Source organism: Oncorhynchus tshawytscha, unplaced genomic scaffold, assembly GCF_018296145.1.
Source record: "Oncorhynchus tshawytscha isolate Ot180627B unplaced genomic scaffold, Otsh_v2.0 Un_contig_1538_pilon_pilon, whole genome shotgun sequence".
Lineage (NCBI taxonomy): Eukaryota > Metazoa > Chordata > Actinopteri > Salmoniformes > Salmonidae > Oncorhynchus > Oncorhynchus tshawytscha.
Window position 1 is genome coordinate 157,501 of NW_024609660.1, and position 17,823 is coordinate 175,323.

Genomic DNA, 17,823 nt, shown 5'->3' on the forward strand with positions numbered 1-17,823 from the left:
CCTGTGTTACACCATTACCCCCCTCCAGGTACGTCCCTGTGTTACACCATTACCCCCCTCCCTCCAGGTACGTCCCTGTGTTACACCATTACACCACCCCCCTCCAGGTACGTCCCTGTGTTACACCATTACCCCCCTCCAGGTACGTCCCTGTGTTACACCATTACCCCCCTCCAGGTACGTCCCTGTGTTACACCATTACCCCCCTCCAGGTACGTCTCTGTGTTACACCATTACCCCCTCCTCCAGGTACGTCCCTGTGTTACACCATTACCCCCCCCCAGGTACGTCCCTGTGTTACACCATTACCCCCCCCTCCTCCTGGTATGTCCCTGTGTTACACCATTACCCCCTCCAGGTATGTCCCTGTGTTACACCATTACCCCCCCCTCCAGGTACGTCCCTGTGTTACACCATTACCCCCTCCAGGTACGTCTCTGTGTTACACCATTACCCCCCTCCAGGTACGTCCCTGTGTTACACCATTCCCCCCTCCAGGTACGTCCCTGTGTTACACCATTACCCCCCCTCCAGGTACGTCTCTGTGTTACACCATTACCCCCCTCCAGGTACGTCTCTGTGTTACACCATTACCCCCCCCTCCAGGTACGTCTCTGTGTTACACCATTACCCCCTCCAGGTACGTCCCTGTGTTACACCATTACCCCCCTCCACGTCTCTGTGTTACACCATTACCCCCCTCCAGGTACGTCTCTGTGTTACACCATTACCCCCCTCCAGGTACGTCCCTGTGTTACACCATTACCCCCCCCTCCAGGTACGTCCCTGTGTTACACCATTACCCCCCTCCAGGTACGTCTCTGTGTTACACCATTACCCCCCTCCAGGTACGTCCCCGTGTTACACCATTCCCCCCTCCAGGTACGTCCCTGTGTTACACCATTACCCCCTCCAGGTACGTCCCTGTGTTACACCATTACCCCCCTCCAGGTACGTCTCTGTGTTACACCATTACCCCCCTCCAGGTACGTCTCTGTGTTACACCATTACCCCCTCCAGGTACGTCCCTGTGTTACACCATTACCCCCCCTCCAGGTACGTCTCTGTGTTACACCATTACCCCCCTCCAGGTACGTCTCTGTGTTACACCATTACCCCCCTCCAGGTACGTCCCTGTGTTACACCATTACCCCCCCCTCCAGGTACGTCTCTGTGTTACACCATTTCCCCCCTCCAGGTACGTCTCTGTGTTACACCATTACCCCCCTCCAGGTATGTCCCTGTGTTACACCATTACCCCCCTCCAGGTACGTCCCTGTGTTACACCATTACCCCCCCTCCAGGTACGTCTCTGTGTTACACCATACCCCCCTCCAGGTACGTCTCTGTGTTCCACCATTATCCCCCCTCCAGGTACGTCCCTGTGTTACACCATTACTCCCCCTCCAGGTACGTCCCTGTGTTACACCATGAAATGAGATGTGTCACGGTTTTATGTAGCCAGGAAGTCATTAAGAGTGTTGTTGTCACGGCTTTAGACGGGGGGGGCCATGTACTTAAAACACCGACTGTTTGTCTCACATGCCTCACTCCGACCCAGGAGCACATTTTAACAGCGTCATTACAGTTGACGTTAAAAGCCGTTCCGAACTCGGAGTGTAATTGCTGGTATGAATCATATTAAACGAGGTATATGAATCATATTAAATGAGATATATGAATCATATTAATGTGATTCATATATCTTGTTTAATATGATGTTGTGTGATTATTGATTCATAGTCATAAACCAACATGCGCTAGTTGGATTATGTAGTTTAAAAAACATTATTAATCAATTCATTAAATTACTAAATGTTGATTTAAAACAGAGAAACACTGTACAAGGTACAAGCCTACAACAGTGTGGATGGATGGTTTCAAGTACAAGAACATTAAAACAAACCAAATAATATTTATAACTTCCTAACCAGCGTTAGTTCATTTGTATTCAGCTGGCCTCGACAACGCTGCTAATTTAGAAACCTTTGTTCTTGGACAATGGACCGGGTGATTATCAGGGTGTGTTCTAAAAGACCCTCTATTTCCTGTTCAGCGCACTACTTTTCACCAGGACCCATAGGTCTAAAGTAGTGCACTATTTAGGGGATATGGTGCCATTTGGGAGATAGGATTCATCCCAACATTGCCAAACAACCAAGCCTGCAGCTTCCTCTCGTCTGAACAAATGGAACAATTATCATATCTGATTATGACAGGGACATGCAGCAATAGATCAACATTACATTATGTAAATCGTGATGTCTTCTTTTGGGTTTGGTTACAGTCATTTTTTTGTTGGCCTGCATTTAGTGCAAGGGCTTGTTGTGCATCAGCCAATAGTGTACGTTGTTTCCAATCCACTTCCTGTTCTAGTGGCATCAGTCACGTAACCACTCGTCATTTCAAAACAGACTAATGGACGTCTGCATGAATCAGGAGAATTATCATCTTATTTTCTGGGGAAGATGAGCACTTTCATTTATTAGTCATTGGCTCTCATAATGGGAAACAATCTCTCAATCCGACCCTCTAGGCACTGATGCTGGGATCTGATCTGGAGAAGCAACATTTACCAGGGAAGGTCAAAAGCCACTTTAATCTGATCAATCACTCTTTTCCCCCCAAAATGTTTTAATATATATCTGGGGAGTAACGATGGGGTGAGGAGGGATGCTGGGGGTGAGGAGGGATGCTGGGGATGAGGAGGGATGGATGCTGGGGGTGAGGAGGAATGCGGGGGATGAGGAGGGATGCGGGGGGGGATGAGGAGGGATGCGGGGGGTGAGGGAGGGATGGGGGGAGGATGCGGGGGATGAAGAGGGATGCGGGGGGGTGAGGAGGGATGCAGAGGTGAAGGGAATGCAGGGATGAGGAGGGATGCAGGGGGGGGGGGAGGAGGAGGGATGCGGAGGTGAAGAGGAATGCGGGGGGGTGAGGAGGGATGCAGGGGGGGGTGAAGAGGGATGCGGGGGGGTTGAGGAGGGATGCTGGGGGTGAGGAGGGATGCGGAGGGGGGTGAACAGGGATGCGGGGGTTAGTCTAGGCTGTAATACCTGTGATATATGGTGTTTGTTCGGATGTATTTGTGATGTATCTCAGTTTGATGGTAGTGTTTCTGAAGCCAGTCCCACCACACGCTGAGCCATCTCTGATGAAACCCTTTCTGAAGGAGGACCGGATCAATAATATACACACTGTCTGTCTCGCTCAGTACTGAGCCCTCTGTCTAAGATTGCTCTCTCTTCTCTTTCTCTCCTTCACTCTGTTTCTCTCTCTCTCTTTTCTCTCTCCTCTCTCTGTATTCTCTCTCTCTCTCCTCTCTCTGTTTCTCTCTCTCCTCTATCTCTCTGTTTCTCTTTTCTCTCTCTCTCCTCTCTCTGTTTCTCTCTCTCCTTCTCTATCTATCTCCTTTTCGTTTCTCCTCTCTCTTCTCTTTCTCTCCTTCACTCTGTTTCTCTCTCTCTCTGTTTCTCTCTTTCTCTCTCTCTCCTCTCTCTGTTTCTCTCTTCTCTTTCTCCTCTCTCTCTCTCTCTTTCTCTCTCTCTCTCTCTCTCTCTCCTCCTCTCTCTGTTTCTCTCTTCTCTCTCTCTCTCTCTCTCTGTCTTCTCTCTCTCTCTCTCTCTCTCCTCCTCTCTGTTTCTCTCTTCTCTCTCTCTCCTCTCTCTGTTTCTCTCTCTCTCTCTCCTCCTCTCTGTTTCTCTCTCTCTGTTTCTCTCTCTCTCTCTCTACTCCTCTCTCTGTTTCTCTCTCTCCTCTCTGTTTCTCTCTCTCCTCTCTCTGTTTCTTTTCTCTCCCTCTCTCTGTTTCCCTCTTTATTTATATCTCCATGACAACAGACTTAGTTACCCTCCATACAACATCTATCAGATCATTCATCTGTGTCTCTTCTCTTCTCTCCTCCAGTGCAGACGAGAGGTTTGACGCTACCTTCCACACCAACGTCCTGGTCAACTCCTCTGGGTCCTGCCAGTACATTCCACCAGGTGGGTAACCAGGTCACGTCTAGCCCTGTTCAGTTCCAGGGGTTACTGGGTCGACACCTATGCTTTGAGGAGGGTCGCTTTAACCCAATGCTCTCTGCTACTGTATGACAAGCGGTACCGGAGTCTAGAACCAAAATGCTCCTGAACAGGTTCTACCCCCAAGCCATAAAACTGCTGAACAACTAATCACAACTAATCAAATGGCCACCAGACTATTACATTTCCCCCCCTCCATTTGTTTTTACACTGCTGCTACTCGCTGTTTATTATCTATGTGTAGTCCCATCCCCCACTTTACCCCTCTACATACATGGACAAATGACCTCGACTAACCTTTACCCCTCTACCTACATGGACAAATGACCTCGACTAACCTTTACCCCTCTACCTACATGGACAAATGACCTCGACTAACCTTTACCCTCTACCTACATGGACAAATGACCTCGACTAACCTTTACCGCTCTACCTACATGGACAAATGACCTCGACTAACCTTTACCCCTCTACCTACATGGACAAATGACCTCGACTAACCTTTACCCTCTACCTACATGGACAAATGACCTCGAATAACCTTTTTACCCCCTCTACCTACATGGACAAATGACCTCGACTAACCTTTACCCCTCTACCTACATGGACAAATGACCTCGACTAACCTTTACCCCTACCTAAATGGACAAATGACCTCGACTAACCTTTACCTCTACCTACAAGGACAAATGACCTCGACTAACCTTTACCCCTCTACCTACATGGACAAATGACCTCGACTAACCTTTACCCTACCTACATGGACAAAAATGACCTCGACTAACCTTTACCCCTCTACCTACATGGACAAATGACGATTAACCTTTACCCCTCTACCGACATAACCTTTACCCCTCTACCTACATGGACAAATGACCTCGACTAACCTTTACCCCCTACCTACATGGACAAATGACCTCGACTAACCTTTACCCCCTACCTACATGGACAAATGACCTCGACTAACCTTTACCCCTCTACCTACATGGACAAATGACCTCGACTAACCTTTATATTTTCCCCTCTACCTACATGGACAAATGACCTCGACTAACCTTTACCCCTCTACCTACATGGACAAATGACCTCGACTAACCTTTACCCCTCTCCCTACATGGACAAATGACCTCGACTAACCTCTACCTACTTGGACAAATGACCTCGACTAACCTTTAACCCACACATTGACCCCTGTATGTAGTCTCATTATTGTTACTTTTTAATAATTGTTTTACTTGAGTTTATTTGGTAAATATTTTCTTAACTCTTTCTTGAACTGCATTGTTGGTTAAGGGCTTGTAGGGAAGCATTTAACTGTCAGGTTGGTTAAGGGCTTGTAGGGAAGCATTTAACTGTCAGGTTGGTTAAGGGCTTGTAGGGAAGCATTTAACTGTAAGGTTGGTTAAGGGCTTGTAGGGAAGCATTTAACTGTCAGGTTGGTTAAGGGCTTGTAGGGAAGCATTTAACTGTCAGGTTGGTTAAGGGCTTGTAGGGAAGCATTTAACTGTCAGGTTGGTTAAGGGCTTGTAGGGAAGCATTTAACTGTCAGGTTGGTTAAGGGCTTGTAGGGAAGCATTTAACTGTCAGGTTGGTTAAGGGCTTGTAGGGAAGCATTTAACTGTCAGGTTGGTTAAGGGCTTGTAGGGAAGCATTTAACTGTAAGGTTGGTTCCGGGCTTGTATTTAGGGAGACTCATCATGTTTACTGTTCAGCCTCAAGCTCATTTGACCATAACGCAACAGTTTGATTTGAAGCTCATTGTTTACTATTTCGACAGAAATGACAAGAAATCATCAAATGAAATGAAATAAATCATCTCTCTCTCATCATCTCATCATCATCTCCTAGCCTTTTGTTAACAACACTGTCATCTCAGATTTTCAAAATCTCCTCTCCTTTTCATCCATAGCAAAACAAGCATTTGTGTAACAGTATTGATAGCTAGCCTAGCATTCCCTCTCCTCTAGCATTCTCCTCTCCAACATTTCCTCTCCTTCCCCCAGGTATCCTGAAGAGTACATGCTATATTGATGTTCGCTGGTTCCCCTTCGACGTCCAGAAGTGTGATCTGAAGTTTGGCTCGTGGACCTACAACGGCTGGCTGCTGGACCTCCAGATCCTGGACGTAGACATCTCCTCATACATCCCCAACGGAGAGTGGGATCTCGTGGGTAAGAGACTGAAGGAGTGTCTCCCTGGAACTCTCTGGAGGAAATGAGCTTCACTTTTTATTTTAATTTTACAGCAGAGTCAGTGGTACGGTCGTCAACACTCCTCCTGGTGAGCTACTGGGAGTGCAGGCTTTTGTTCCAGACCTGTCCACCACTAAGCAGACTGCATCGCGCTAGTCAAATCAAATCAATCTTTATTTATACTGCACATTCCATACAATGTGGATTACACATTCTGTGCTTACAGTAGATCTCTGACAGAATGCAGCCCTGTTTTAGGAGGTGTCTGTATCCCATGTCTCTCTGATCCTGAGTGTTCTGGCCCCTGGGCTAGATAGACAATTATTGAGCCCGGTGTTACGCCTCTTATCCTGCTGCCTGAATTATTCTGTTTCAGTTCCTGGTCCCCTGGGCTAGACAGCCAATCAATGTCCAGCTCATACACCCAGTACGCAGCTGGCTGTATGTAACCAGGGGGTGTGAGGTGACAGCTGGCCCAGGAAAGGCTCACTAGATTGGGGCACAGCCAGGCAGGCTCAGCTCCAGAAACAGCCCTGGTGCCTCTGCCAGAAAAGGTGCAATCCTGGGGCTCTGTTTAGAGTTTAGCGATAGGACCCTTGGTTACGGTCCTATACACACACATGTATGGACACAGACACACACACACACGGTTTTCAGATGCTAGGTTTTCATCCGCTAAAAGAACAATACTTCATTTGGAGTGATGAGTCTGAAATCCTCAAACTCACTAACCAATCAGTGCTCTGCTAGATGTCCTACAATGATTAAAGCCCATCAGAGTGATTGAACCATTTAAATTTCTCCTTGACATACACACACACCCCCCACACACACACACACACCCCCACACACACACACACCCCCTACACACACACACAGACCATTGTGCAATATTAATGCGTGGGAATTAGATGTACATTATGGAGAGTGAGGCAGGAGACACTACAGAATCCACACACGGAGGACAAGGTGCATGTGGAGATTCATCAACATTAATCTGATTTTTAGTGTGGGGTCATTTGGAAAAGGGGACGTTTTCAGACAGTTTATGAAGGTAATTTTTGCCTCAAGCATACCTTGTCACGCTGTCTTTCAGTTTGACCTTATCAGGAAGTTGTGTGATATGAAGTCTAAATGCCAGACTGCAGAATGCTGGAAATCGGGGATTCATCTTAAATCTGATGGAGTTGTTCATATGTTATGTAATCGTTATGGCCCCCCTCCCCCTCCTCCTCCCAGGTGTCCCAGTGAAGCGTAAAGAGCTGTATTATGACTGCTGTAAGGAGCCCTAACCCCCCCCCCCCCTCCTCCCAGGTGTCCCAGTGAAGCGTAACGAGCTGTATTATGACTGCTGTAAGGAGCCCTAACCCCCCCCCCTCTCCTCCCAGGTGTCCCAGTGAAGCGTAATGAGCTGTATTATGACTGCTGTAAGGAGCCCTAACCCCCCCCCCCCCCCTCTCCTCCCAGGTGTCCCAGTGAAGCGTAATGAGCTGTATTATGACTGCTGTAAGGAGCCCTAACCCCCCCCCTCTCCTCCCAGGTGTCCCAGTGAAGCGTAATGAGCTGTATTATGACTGCTGTAAGGAGCCCTAACCCCCCCCTCTCCTCCCAGGTGTCCCAGTGAAGCGTAATGAGCTGTATTATGACTGCTGTAAGGAGCCCTACCCTGACGTCACCTTTACTGTCACCATGAGGAGGAGAACGCTGTACTACGGTCTCAACCTGCTCATCCCCTGTGTCCTCATCTCTGGCCTGGCCCTGCTGGTCTTCCTGCTGCCTGCAGACTCTGGAGAGAAGATCTCCCTGGGTGAGAGGAGGGGTCCACACACAGGACAGGAATGTACACAGGCAGAGACACACAGAGACACGCAGAGAGACACACACGCAGAGACACACGCAGAGACACACGCAGAGACACACAGAGACACCTCATTCTGTGAGGACACTGTGGGCGCATGGTACACTAATCCGTTTTCCTTCCTTTATGCTAATTCTGATATTATACTATGAATAAGGCTTTATGCCGACCAGTATTCTAATAAGGCTTTATGCCGACCAGTATTCTAATAAGGCCAACCAGTATTCTAATAAGGCTTTATGCCGACCAGTATTCTAATAAGGCTTTATGCCAACCAGTATTCTAATAAGGCTTTATGCCGACCAGTATTCTAATAAGGCTTTATGCCGACCAGTATTCTAATAAGGCCGACCAGTATTCTAATAAGGCTTTATGGTTGAAAGAAATGAAAGCTATAATTGTGCCTGACTGAGTGTCTGACTAACTGACCTCACCATATCTTGGTTGAAAGACATGAAAGCTGTGATTCCTCTGAGAGTAGAGGTGGGCTGTATCTGTTCTTTATGTTCTCCTCTCTATGTCCCTTATCACTCTCTACCCCCATCCATCTCTCCCTCTCTACCCCCATCCATCCTGGCCCTCTGGTCTTCCCCCCACCCATCTCCTCTGAGAGGAGGGGTCCCCCAGGACAGGAATCTCCCTCTCTACCCCCATCCATCTCTCCCTCTCTACCCCATCCATCTCTCTTTTATGCTAATTCTGATATTATAGCTATGATTCCTCTCTACACCCACCCATCTCTAAGGCTTTCTGCCCCCATCCATCTAATAAGGCCAACCAGTATTCTAATAACCCTTTCTCCCTCTCTAACCCCATCCATCTCTGCCTGACTCTACCCCCATCCATCTCTCTGAAAGACATCTACCCCCTCCATCCATCTCTTTATGTTCTCCTCTCTATGTCCCTTATCCCTCTCTACCCCCCCATCCATCTCTCCCTCTCTACCCCCATCCATCTCTCCCTCTCTACCCCCATCCATTCTCCCTCTCTACCCCCACCCATCTCTCCCTCTCTACCCCCATCCATCTCTCCCTCTCTACCCCCATCCATCTCTCCCTCTCTACCCCCAACCCATCTCTCCCTCTCTACCAAAACCCATCTCTCCCTCTCTACCTCCACCCTTCTCTCTCTCTCTACTCCAACCCCCCCTCCCTCTCTACCTCCACCGTTCTCTCTCTCTCTACTCCAACCCCCCCTCCCTCTCTACCTCCACCCATCTCTCACTCTCTACCCCCACCCTTCTCTCCCTCTCTACCCCCACCCATCTCTCCCTCTCTACCCCCATCCATCTCTCCCTCTCTACCCCCATCCATCTCTCCCTCTCTACCCCAACCCATCTCTCCCTCTCTACCAAAACCCATCTCTCCCTCTCTACCTCCACCCTCTCTCTCTCTCTCTACTCCAACCCCCTCCCTCTCTACCTCCACTGTTCTCTCTCTCTCTACTCCAACCCCCCCTCCCTCTGTACTCCAACCCCCTCCCTCTGTACTCCAACCCCCCTCCCAAAATAAACTCAACATGCAACAATTTCAAAGATTTGACTGAGTTACAGTTCATATGAGGAAATCAGTCAATTGAAATTCATTAGGCCCTTATCTAAGGATTCCACATGCCTGGAATACAGATATGCATCTGTTGGTCACAGGTACCTTTAAAAAACAAAGTAGGGGTGTGGATCAGTATCTGGTGGGACCACCATTTGCAGTGCAACACCGTTACTGTAATTTAATTATTCCAATGTGTTTTCATTATTTGAATTCCCTTAATGTATTTTATGAGAATTTGTAAGATTCTTGTTTGCATAAAATAGACAGAGACCAGTCTTATCAATAATAGATAAAAGTATTTATTCTCGGAGCGCGCTGCCACGTTACCACGAGCAACAGTTTATATACAATAACATGACGTCATTTCATTGCTTCTAGAATGAATCTCCTCCTCTCGACCGAGACAAAGGAACTTCAAAAGTTCATTCAAAGTTCATTCTGACCCCCCCAGCACATACACAGGACACACAACACAACTGAATTAACTTTTGACCCCTCACCATTATCGATCACCACTTAGCTGACAGTTCTAGTTAACAGAAAACCTAGGAATGCACTCACTGTCTTATTTAAAACACCCCAGAGCTCAGTTTCGTCAGTTCAATCATAGTTTAAAGACCTTTTCTGCTTACTTAAAAACCCTCTCTCCTAATCTCCTCCAACCTGGCTGGAATGGTATTTATTTAATGTAATTACCCGGTTTCAGGCTCCACAATCCCTTGTTATGAACTCATATTGTTAATCAGATATAATAAAACAGAGTATAAGTTTACTTAGCTACAGTTCTATTTAAAATGAGGATATTGTTTATTCATAATATTCCTAACACCCTCTCTACCTCTACCCTTCTCTCCCTCTACCCCCACCCATCTCTCCCTCTCTACCCCCTCCCTCCCTCTCTCCCCCAACCTCCCCCTCCCCCCTCTCCCCCCCTCTCCTCCCTCCTACCTCTACCCTTCTCTCTCTCTACCCCTACCCATCTCTCCCTCTCTACCCCTACCCATCTCTCCCTCTCTACCCCTACCCATCTCTCCCTCTCTACCCCTACCCATCTCTCCCTCTCTACCCCTACCCATCTCTCCCTCTCTACCCCTACCCATCTCTCCCTCTCTACCCCTACCCATCTCTCCCTCTCTCTACCCCTCCCAATCTCTCCCTCTCCCCTACCCATCTCTCCCTCTACCCCTACCCATCTCTCCCTCTCTACCCCTACCCCTCCCTCTCTACCCCTACCCCTCTCTCTCCTCTCTCCTCCCCCCTCTCCCCCCCCTCCCTCTCTCCCCCAGGTATCACTGTGTTGCTGTCTCTGACTGTCTTCATGTTGCTGGTAGCAGAAATCATGCCGGCTACGTCAGACTCTGTTCCTCTCATCGGTAAAGTATTGATCCTCTATTGACTCATCAGTGATTTATTGAGGTTTGCAGAAGCACTATTGTATTTTACATGATTACGCTCATACAAGTTGTGAATTGATTGGTGGTTCAATATCATGACTAGATACCAAGCTAAATCATGAAACCAATTAAAACTCATGTGTTCCTTCTTTAGGCCTGGTTGCTATGCCCATATTTCTTGCAGTGGAGGCTGCTGAGGGGAGGATGACTCATAACAATGGCTGAAATGGAGTGAATGGAACAGTATGAAACAGGTGTTTTGGATCCCATTCCATTCCACCCCAGACGTTGTTATGAGCTGTCCTCCCCTCAGCAGCCTCCACTGCTTTCTTGGTAGGTTGACCACACACAGTGAAGTATAGAATAGCCAGTCATAAACCCAGTGTAAAACCCCACGACCAAACATCTAACTAATAGAGTTTCCACACGACACGTCATTCTCATTACAGCGCTGAGGTCTTCTGTTTTCCCTTCTAGCAGCCGATGTTTACCTCAGGCTTTAATCAGCTAGACAGGGAGGTGTAGAAGGAACTGCGTGACTGCTTCCCAAATGGCTCCCTATTCCCTATTTAGTGCACTACTGGTCAAAAGTAGTACACCATGTAGGGAATAGGGTGCCAGTACATGATTGATGGAAGGAATCAATAGCCAGGAAAGAGAGGAGACGTTGATAGAATGAAGAGCTCAGAGGGCTGACAGGGTGTTAGGTATGTTACCACCTCAGGCAGACAGGTGGTTACTGTTCTCATCTCCTGCTAAAATGCCTCTCTCTCTTAATCTCTCTCTCTCTCTCTCTCTCTCTCTCTCTCTCTCTCTCTCTTTATCTCTCTCTCTCTCTTAATCTCTCTCTCTTTCTCTCTCTCTCTCGTTATCCTTCTTTTTCCCTATTTCTACCTCTCTCTTTCTACTCTCCTCTTTCTCTCATCTCTCTCTCTCTCTCAACTTGTTCTATTCCTCCCTCTCTCTCTCTCTCTCTCTCTCACCTTGTTCTATTCCTCTTGTTCTCTTTCTCTCTCTATCCTAAAGCAGGGGATAACCTGTTAATCACCTGTTTAAAATACCTCTCTCTTTTCTACCTTTCCTCATCCATCTCTTTCCAGTGTTCTATCATCTATATCTCTATGTTCCTGCCCAGTACTTTCCAGTGTTCTATCATCTATATCTCTATGTTCCTGCCCAGTATTCTATAATCTATATCTCTGTTTCTGCCCAGTACTTTCTAGTATTCTATTATTTATATTTCTATGTGTTCCAGCCCACTACAATGATTTCTAATATTGATATCTATAATCTAAATTTCTGTTGTTGCAGGCCAGTATTTTTCATTCGCCATGATGATCGTGGGTCTCTCTCTCGTCGTCACGGTTCTTGTTCTACAGTTCCACCATCACGACCCTCACGGGGTAAAGATGCCTAAATGGGTAGGTAACCATGGTCACATTACATTTCCTGCTAACCTCTTTGTGTCATGTCGTCTTTAACTGCCGCCTTCAGTCGTAGTCTAGTTCCGGTTCAAGTCTGCCGCGGAAAAATACATTGCAGTTGTCTTAGTGGTCCTTGCCTCTGGTTGTGATTGAGTAGAGGAGTTGTAGAAGTCGTGGAGCAGTTCAAGCTCAGTTTGTTTGTCATTCGTGTGACTTCACCAACTCTGATCCTGTAGTACCACAGTGTGTACAAGGGGATGGTGTCCACAACACCTTAGACTCATCTTAGAATGTCTTCAGTTCCTCCCCAAAGTGGGAGTTGTCAGAGGAAGTGGAAGAGTGTTAATGTAAGAGCAATAACACAGTCAAATCCTGTCATACAAGAAAACCACAAATACATGTTACCCCAGGACACGTCACAAGAATGAAAGAGTAACACAAGTACCAGATCACGCCAAGTTCTTCGCTACACAGCTCATTGCTCATTGACTAGGCCGATGTCATCTCATCTCACATCTTAAAGTGTCAGTCCACTTCCATCCAATATTCACATGATCCTGTAGAGCGTTGGAGCACAAAGTGGATGAAGCTCAAAGTCATAGAGACGGCTCATTGACTAGGCCGATGTCATCGTAACATATGTCACTTCCTGAAGTGTCACTTCTGCCCTGGCAGACAAACGGTGCCTGAGGGGATGACGAGCTCTCACAGACAGGCCAGACATGTTTTAAACATCAGCTGTCTCCAGCCCCGTAGAGCCTCTCTGTCTCATAGTCTGCCGGAGTACCTCTGAAGACCTGGTCTACCTCTGGATATCCTTGTACATCTGAAGACCTGGTCTACCTCTGAATATCCGTGTATATCTGAAGACCTGGTCTACCTCTGAATATCCTTGTATATCTGAAGACCTGGTCTACCTCTGAATATCCGTGTACATCTGAAGACCTGGTCAACCTCTGAATATCCTTGTACGTCTGAAGACCTGGTCTACCTCTGAATATCCTTGTATATCTGAAGACCTGGTCTACCTCTGAATATCCTTGTATATCTGAAGACCTGGTCTACCTCTGAATATCCGTGTATATCTGAAGACCTGGTCTACCTCTGAATATCCTTGTACATCTGAAGACCTGGTCTACCTCTGAATATCCTTGTATATCTGAAGACCTGGTCTACCTCTGAATATCCGTGTATATCTGAAGACCTGGTCTACCTCTGAATATCCTTGTACATCTGAAGACCTGGTCTACCTCTGAATATCCGTGTACATCTGAAGACCTGGTCTACCTCTGAATATCCTTGTACATCTGAAGACCTGGTCTACCTCTGAATATCCTTGTACATCTGAAGACCTGGTCTACCTCTGAATATCCGTGTATATCTGAAGACCTGGTCTACCTCTGAATATCCGTGTATATCTGAAGACCTGGTCTACCTCTGAATATCCGTGTATATCTGAAGATCTGAATCTGAAGACCTGGTCTACCTCTGAATATCCTTGTATATCTGAAGACCTGGTCTACCTCTGAATATCCGTGTATATCTGAAGACCTGGTCTACCTCTGAATATCCTTGTATATCTGAAGACCTGGTCTACCTCTGAATATCCTTGTATATCTGAAGACCTGGTCTACCTCTGAATATCCTTGTATATCTGAAGACCTGGTCTACCTCTGAATATCCTTGTATATCTGAACACCTGGTCTACCTCTGAATATCCTTGTATATCTGAAGACCTGGTCTACCTCTGAATATCCGTGTATATCTGAATACCTGGTCTACCTCTGAATATCCTTGTATATCTGAAGACCTGGTCTACCTCTGAATATCCGTGTATATCTGAAGACCTGGTCTACCTCTGAATATCCTTGTACATCTGAAGACCTGGTCTACCTCTGAATATCCTGGTGTACATCTGAAGACCTGGTCTACCTCTGAATATCCTTGTATATCTGAAGACCTGGTCTACCTCTGAATATCCTTGTATATCTGAAGACCTGGTCTACCTCTGAATATCCTGTACATCTGAAGTACCTCTGAATATCCTTGTACATCTGAAGACCTGGTCTACCTCTGAATATCCTTGTATATCTGAAGACCTGGTCTACCTCTGAATATCCTTGTATATCTGAAGACCTGGTCTACTCTGAATATCTGAATATCCGACCTGTATATCTGAAGACCTGGTCTACCTCTGAATATCCGTGTATATCTGAAGACCTGGTCTACCTCTGAATATCCTGTGTATATCTGAAGACCTGGTCTACCTCTGAATATCCGTGTATATCTGAATACCTGGTCTACCTCTGAATATCCTTGTATATCTGAAGACCTGGTCTACCTCTGAATATCCGTGTATATCTGAAGACCTGGTCTACCTCTGAATATCCTTGTACATCTGAAGACCTGGTCTACCTCTGAATATCCGTGTACATCTGAAGACCTGGTCTACCTCTGAATATCCTTGTATATCTGAAGACCTGGTCTACCTCTGAATATCCTTGTATATCTGAAGACCTGGTCTACCTCTGAATATCCTTGTATCTGAAGACCTGGTCTACCTCTGAATATCCTTGTATATCTGAAGATCTGAATATCCTTGTATATCTGAAGACCTGGTCTACCTCTGAATATCCTTGTATATCTGAAGACCTGGTCTACCTCTGAATATCCTTGTATATCTGAAGACCTGGTCTACCTCTGAATATCTGAAGACCTGGTCTACCTCTGAATATCCTTGTATATCTGAAGACCTGGTCTACCTCTGAATATCCGTGTACATCTGAAGACCTGGTCTACCTCTGAATATCCGTGTATATCTGAAGACCTGGTCTACCTCTGAATATCCGTGTATATCTGAAGACCTGGTCTACCTCTGAATATCCGTGTATATCTGAAGACCTGGTCTACCTCTGAATATCCGTGTATATCTGAAGACCTGGTCTACCTCTGAATATCCATGTATATCTGAAGACCTGGTCTACCTCTGAATATCCGTGTATATCTGAAGACCTGGTCTACCTCTGGATATCCGTGTATATCTGTGCCTTAAAGCGTTATCTATGGCCCTTTTTTGTCAACAATGTAATGTGGCCACGACATATGTGGTTATTGCTTTTTTTCTGTAAACGTAAAAACAAAAAGCCAAAATGTTTAATATCAGTACAAACTGTCCCTTTTTGGGAGCTGCCACCTTTCTCTGTCTTCACCTTTCTCTCCATCTCTCCTCTCTCTCCTCCCACTCTCCTCCCTCTCTCTCTCTCCTCCCACTCTCTCTCCTCCCACTCTCCTCCCTCTCTCTCTCTCCTCCCACTCTCTCTCTCTCTCCCTCTCTCCTCTCTCTCCTCTCTCTCTCTCCTCCCACTCTCTCTCTCTCTCTCCTCTCTCTCCTCTCCTCTCTCTCTCTCTCCTCTCTCTCTCTCTCTCTCTCCTCCCCCTCTCTCTCTCTCTCTCCCACTCTCCTCCCTCTCTCTCTCTCTCCTCCCCCACTCTCTCTCTCTCTCTCTCTCCCTCTCTCTCTCCTCCCACTCTCCTCTCTCTCTCTCTCTCCCACTCTCTCTCTCTCTTCTCCCACTTTCTCTCTCTCTCTCTCCTCCCACTCTCTCTCTCTCTCCTCACCCCTGCCTCCACTACCTCTCTAGATGCGAGTCATCCTCCTCAACTGGTGCGCCTGGTTCCTCCGCATGAAGAAGCCTGGTGAGGAACGCAAGACGACCACCCCCTCCACCGTCACCACCAACACCAATACTACCCCCAGCTCCGCCACAGGAGGCTACAAGTACTCCCACCCTCCCCCTCACCACGCCAGCACCAGCTCCATCCAGATGGGCTCCATCCCTGGGGGACAGCCCTCCAATACCTCAACCACCAACGGCAACATGAACCTGTACTTCGGCTACCACTCTGTGGGTATGGGAGGGATGGGATCCTTAGGAGGGTCCCATGATAACCCCTGCTGCCCACCTAGCAGTGACTCTTCAGGGGTTGGGGTCTGCAGTGGAGGGGCTGGGGGTGGTAGTCAGACCACGGGGACAGGTGGAACGTGTTCCCCCAACGAGGCGCTATTCTCTGACCGGGACACGGGGATCCTCCGGAGGTTGACGGTGGACCAGATCCCGGAGATCGGGCGGATCCTGGAGGAAGTTCATTTCATCGCCCAGAGGTTCAGGGAGCAGGACGAGGGAGAGGCGGTCTGTAGCGAGTGGAAGTTTGCGGCGGCGGTCGTGGATCGTCTTTGTCTCGTGGCGTTCACCATCTTCTCCATCATCGGCACGTTCACCATCCTCATGTCGGCGCCCAACTTCCTAGAGGCTGTGACCAAGGATTACCTCACATAATGTGGATTTTATCTCGGCTGGCTAATTGGGCTAACGCTAATGAACACTGTAGCTAATTGGGCTAACGCTAATGAACACTGTAGCTAATTGGGCTAACGCTAATGAACACTGTAGCTAATTGGCTAACGCTAACTAGCGCTTTAGCTATAATACTAAACAATATAAACTGTAGCTAACCGCCTCTACTCTGTGAAGCCACTGGAAACCACCTCCCACAGTTTTGAGATAAAATAATCTGTAGAGTTATGACTATTTATGACACCAGTACTTGGAACACCAATGTCTATATTTTGATAATGGGTGTGGATTATTATGGTGATATACAGTATATCTTCCATGTGGGTGTGTTTACTGTCAACATGGCTACTGTAGCTGTAGTGAACGCTTACCACTCGTTCAGTAACAGTACTGTCAACATGGCTACTGTAGCTCTAGTCGATGCTTACCACTCGTTCAGTAACAGTACTGTCAACATGACTACTGTAGCTCTAGTCGATGCTTACCACTCGTTCAGTAACAGTACTGTCAACATGGCTACTGTAGCTCTAGTCGATGCTTACCACTCGTTCAGTAACAGTACTGTCAACATGGCTACTGTAGCTCTAGTCGATGCTTACCACTCGTTCAGTAACAGTACTGTCAACATGGCTTCTGTAGCTCTAGTCGATGCTTACCACTCGTTCAGTAACAGTACTGTCAACATGACTACTGTAGCTCTAGTCGATGCTTACCACTCGTTCAGTAACAGTACTGTCAACATGGCTTCTGTAGCTCTAGTCGATGCTTACCACTCGTTCAGTAACAGTACTGTCAACATGACTACTGTAGCTCTAGTCGATGCTTACCACTCGTTCAGTAACAGTACTGTCAACATGGCTTCTGTAGCTCTAGTCGATGCTTACCACTCGTTCAGTAACAGTACTGTCAACATGGCTTCTGTAGCTCTAGTTGATACTTACCACTCGTTCAGTAACAGTACTGTCAACATGGCTTCTGTAGCTCTAGTTGATGCTTACCACTCGTTCAGTAACAGTACTGTCAACATGGCT

The 17,823-nt window shown here is 47.2% G+C and overlaps 1 protein-coding gene across 1 annotated transcript in view; it reads left to right on the forward strand.

The window, feature by feature from the left end:
• Nucleotides 1-17,570, forward strand: part of LOC112241283 (neuronal acetylcholine receptor subunit alpha-7-like) — a 68,896-nt gene extending 51,326 nt beyond the window's left edge. Inside the window, exons 5-10 of the mRNA XM_042316676.1 lie at nt 3,907-3,986; nt 6,026-6,193; nt 7,827-8,021; nt 10,906-10,992; nt 12,325-12,434; nt 16,079-17,570. Coding sequence (XP_042172610.1) covers nt 3,907-3,986; nt 6,026-6,193; nt 7,827-8,021; nt 10,906-10,992; nt 12,325-12,434; nt 16,079-16,774 — 1,336 coding nt within the window. The 3' untranslated portion in view covers nt 16,775-17,570. The remainder of the gene's footprint in view (nt 1-3,906; nt 3,987-6,025; nt 6,194-7,826; nt 8,022-10,905; nt 10,993-12,324; nt 12,435-16,078) is intronic.
• The last annotated feature ends 253 nt before the right edge of the window (nt 17,571-17,823 follow it).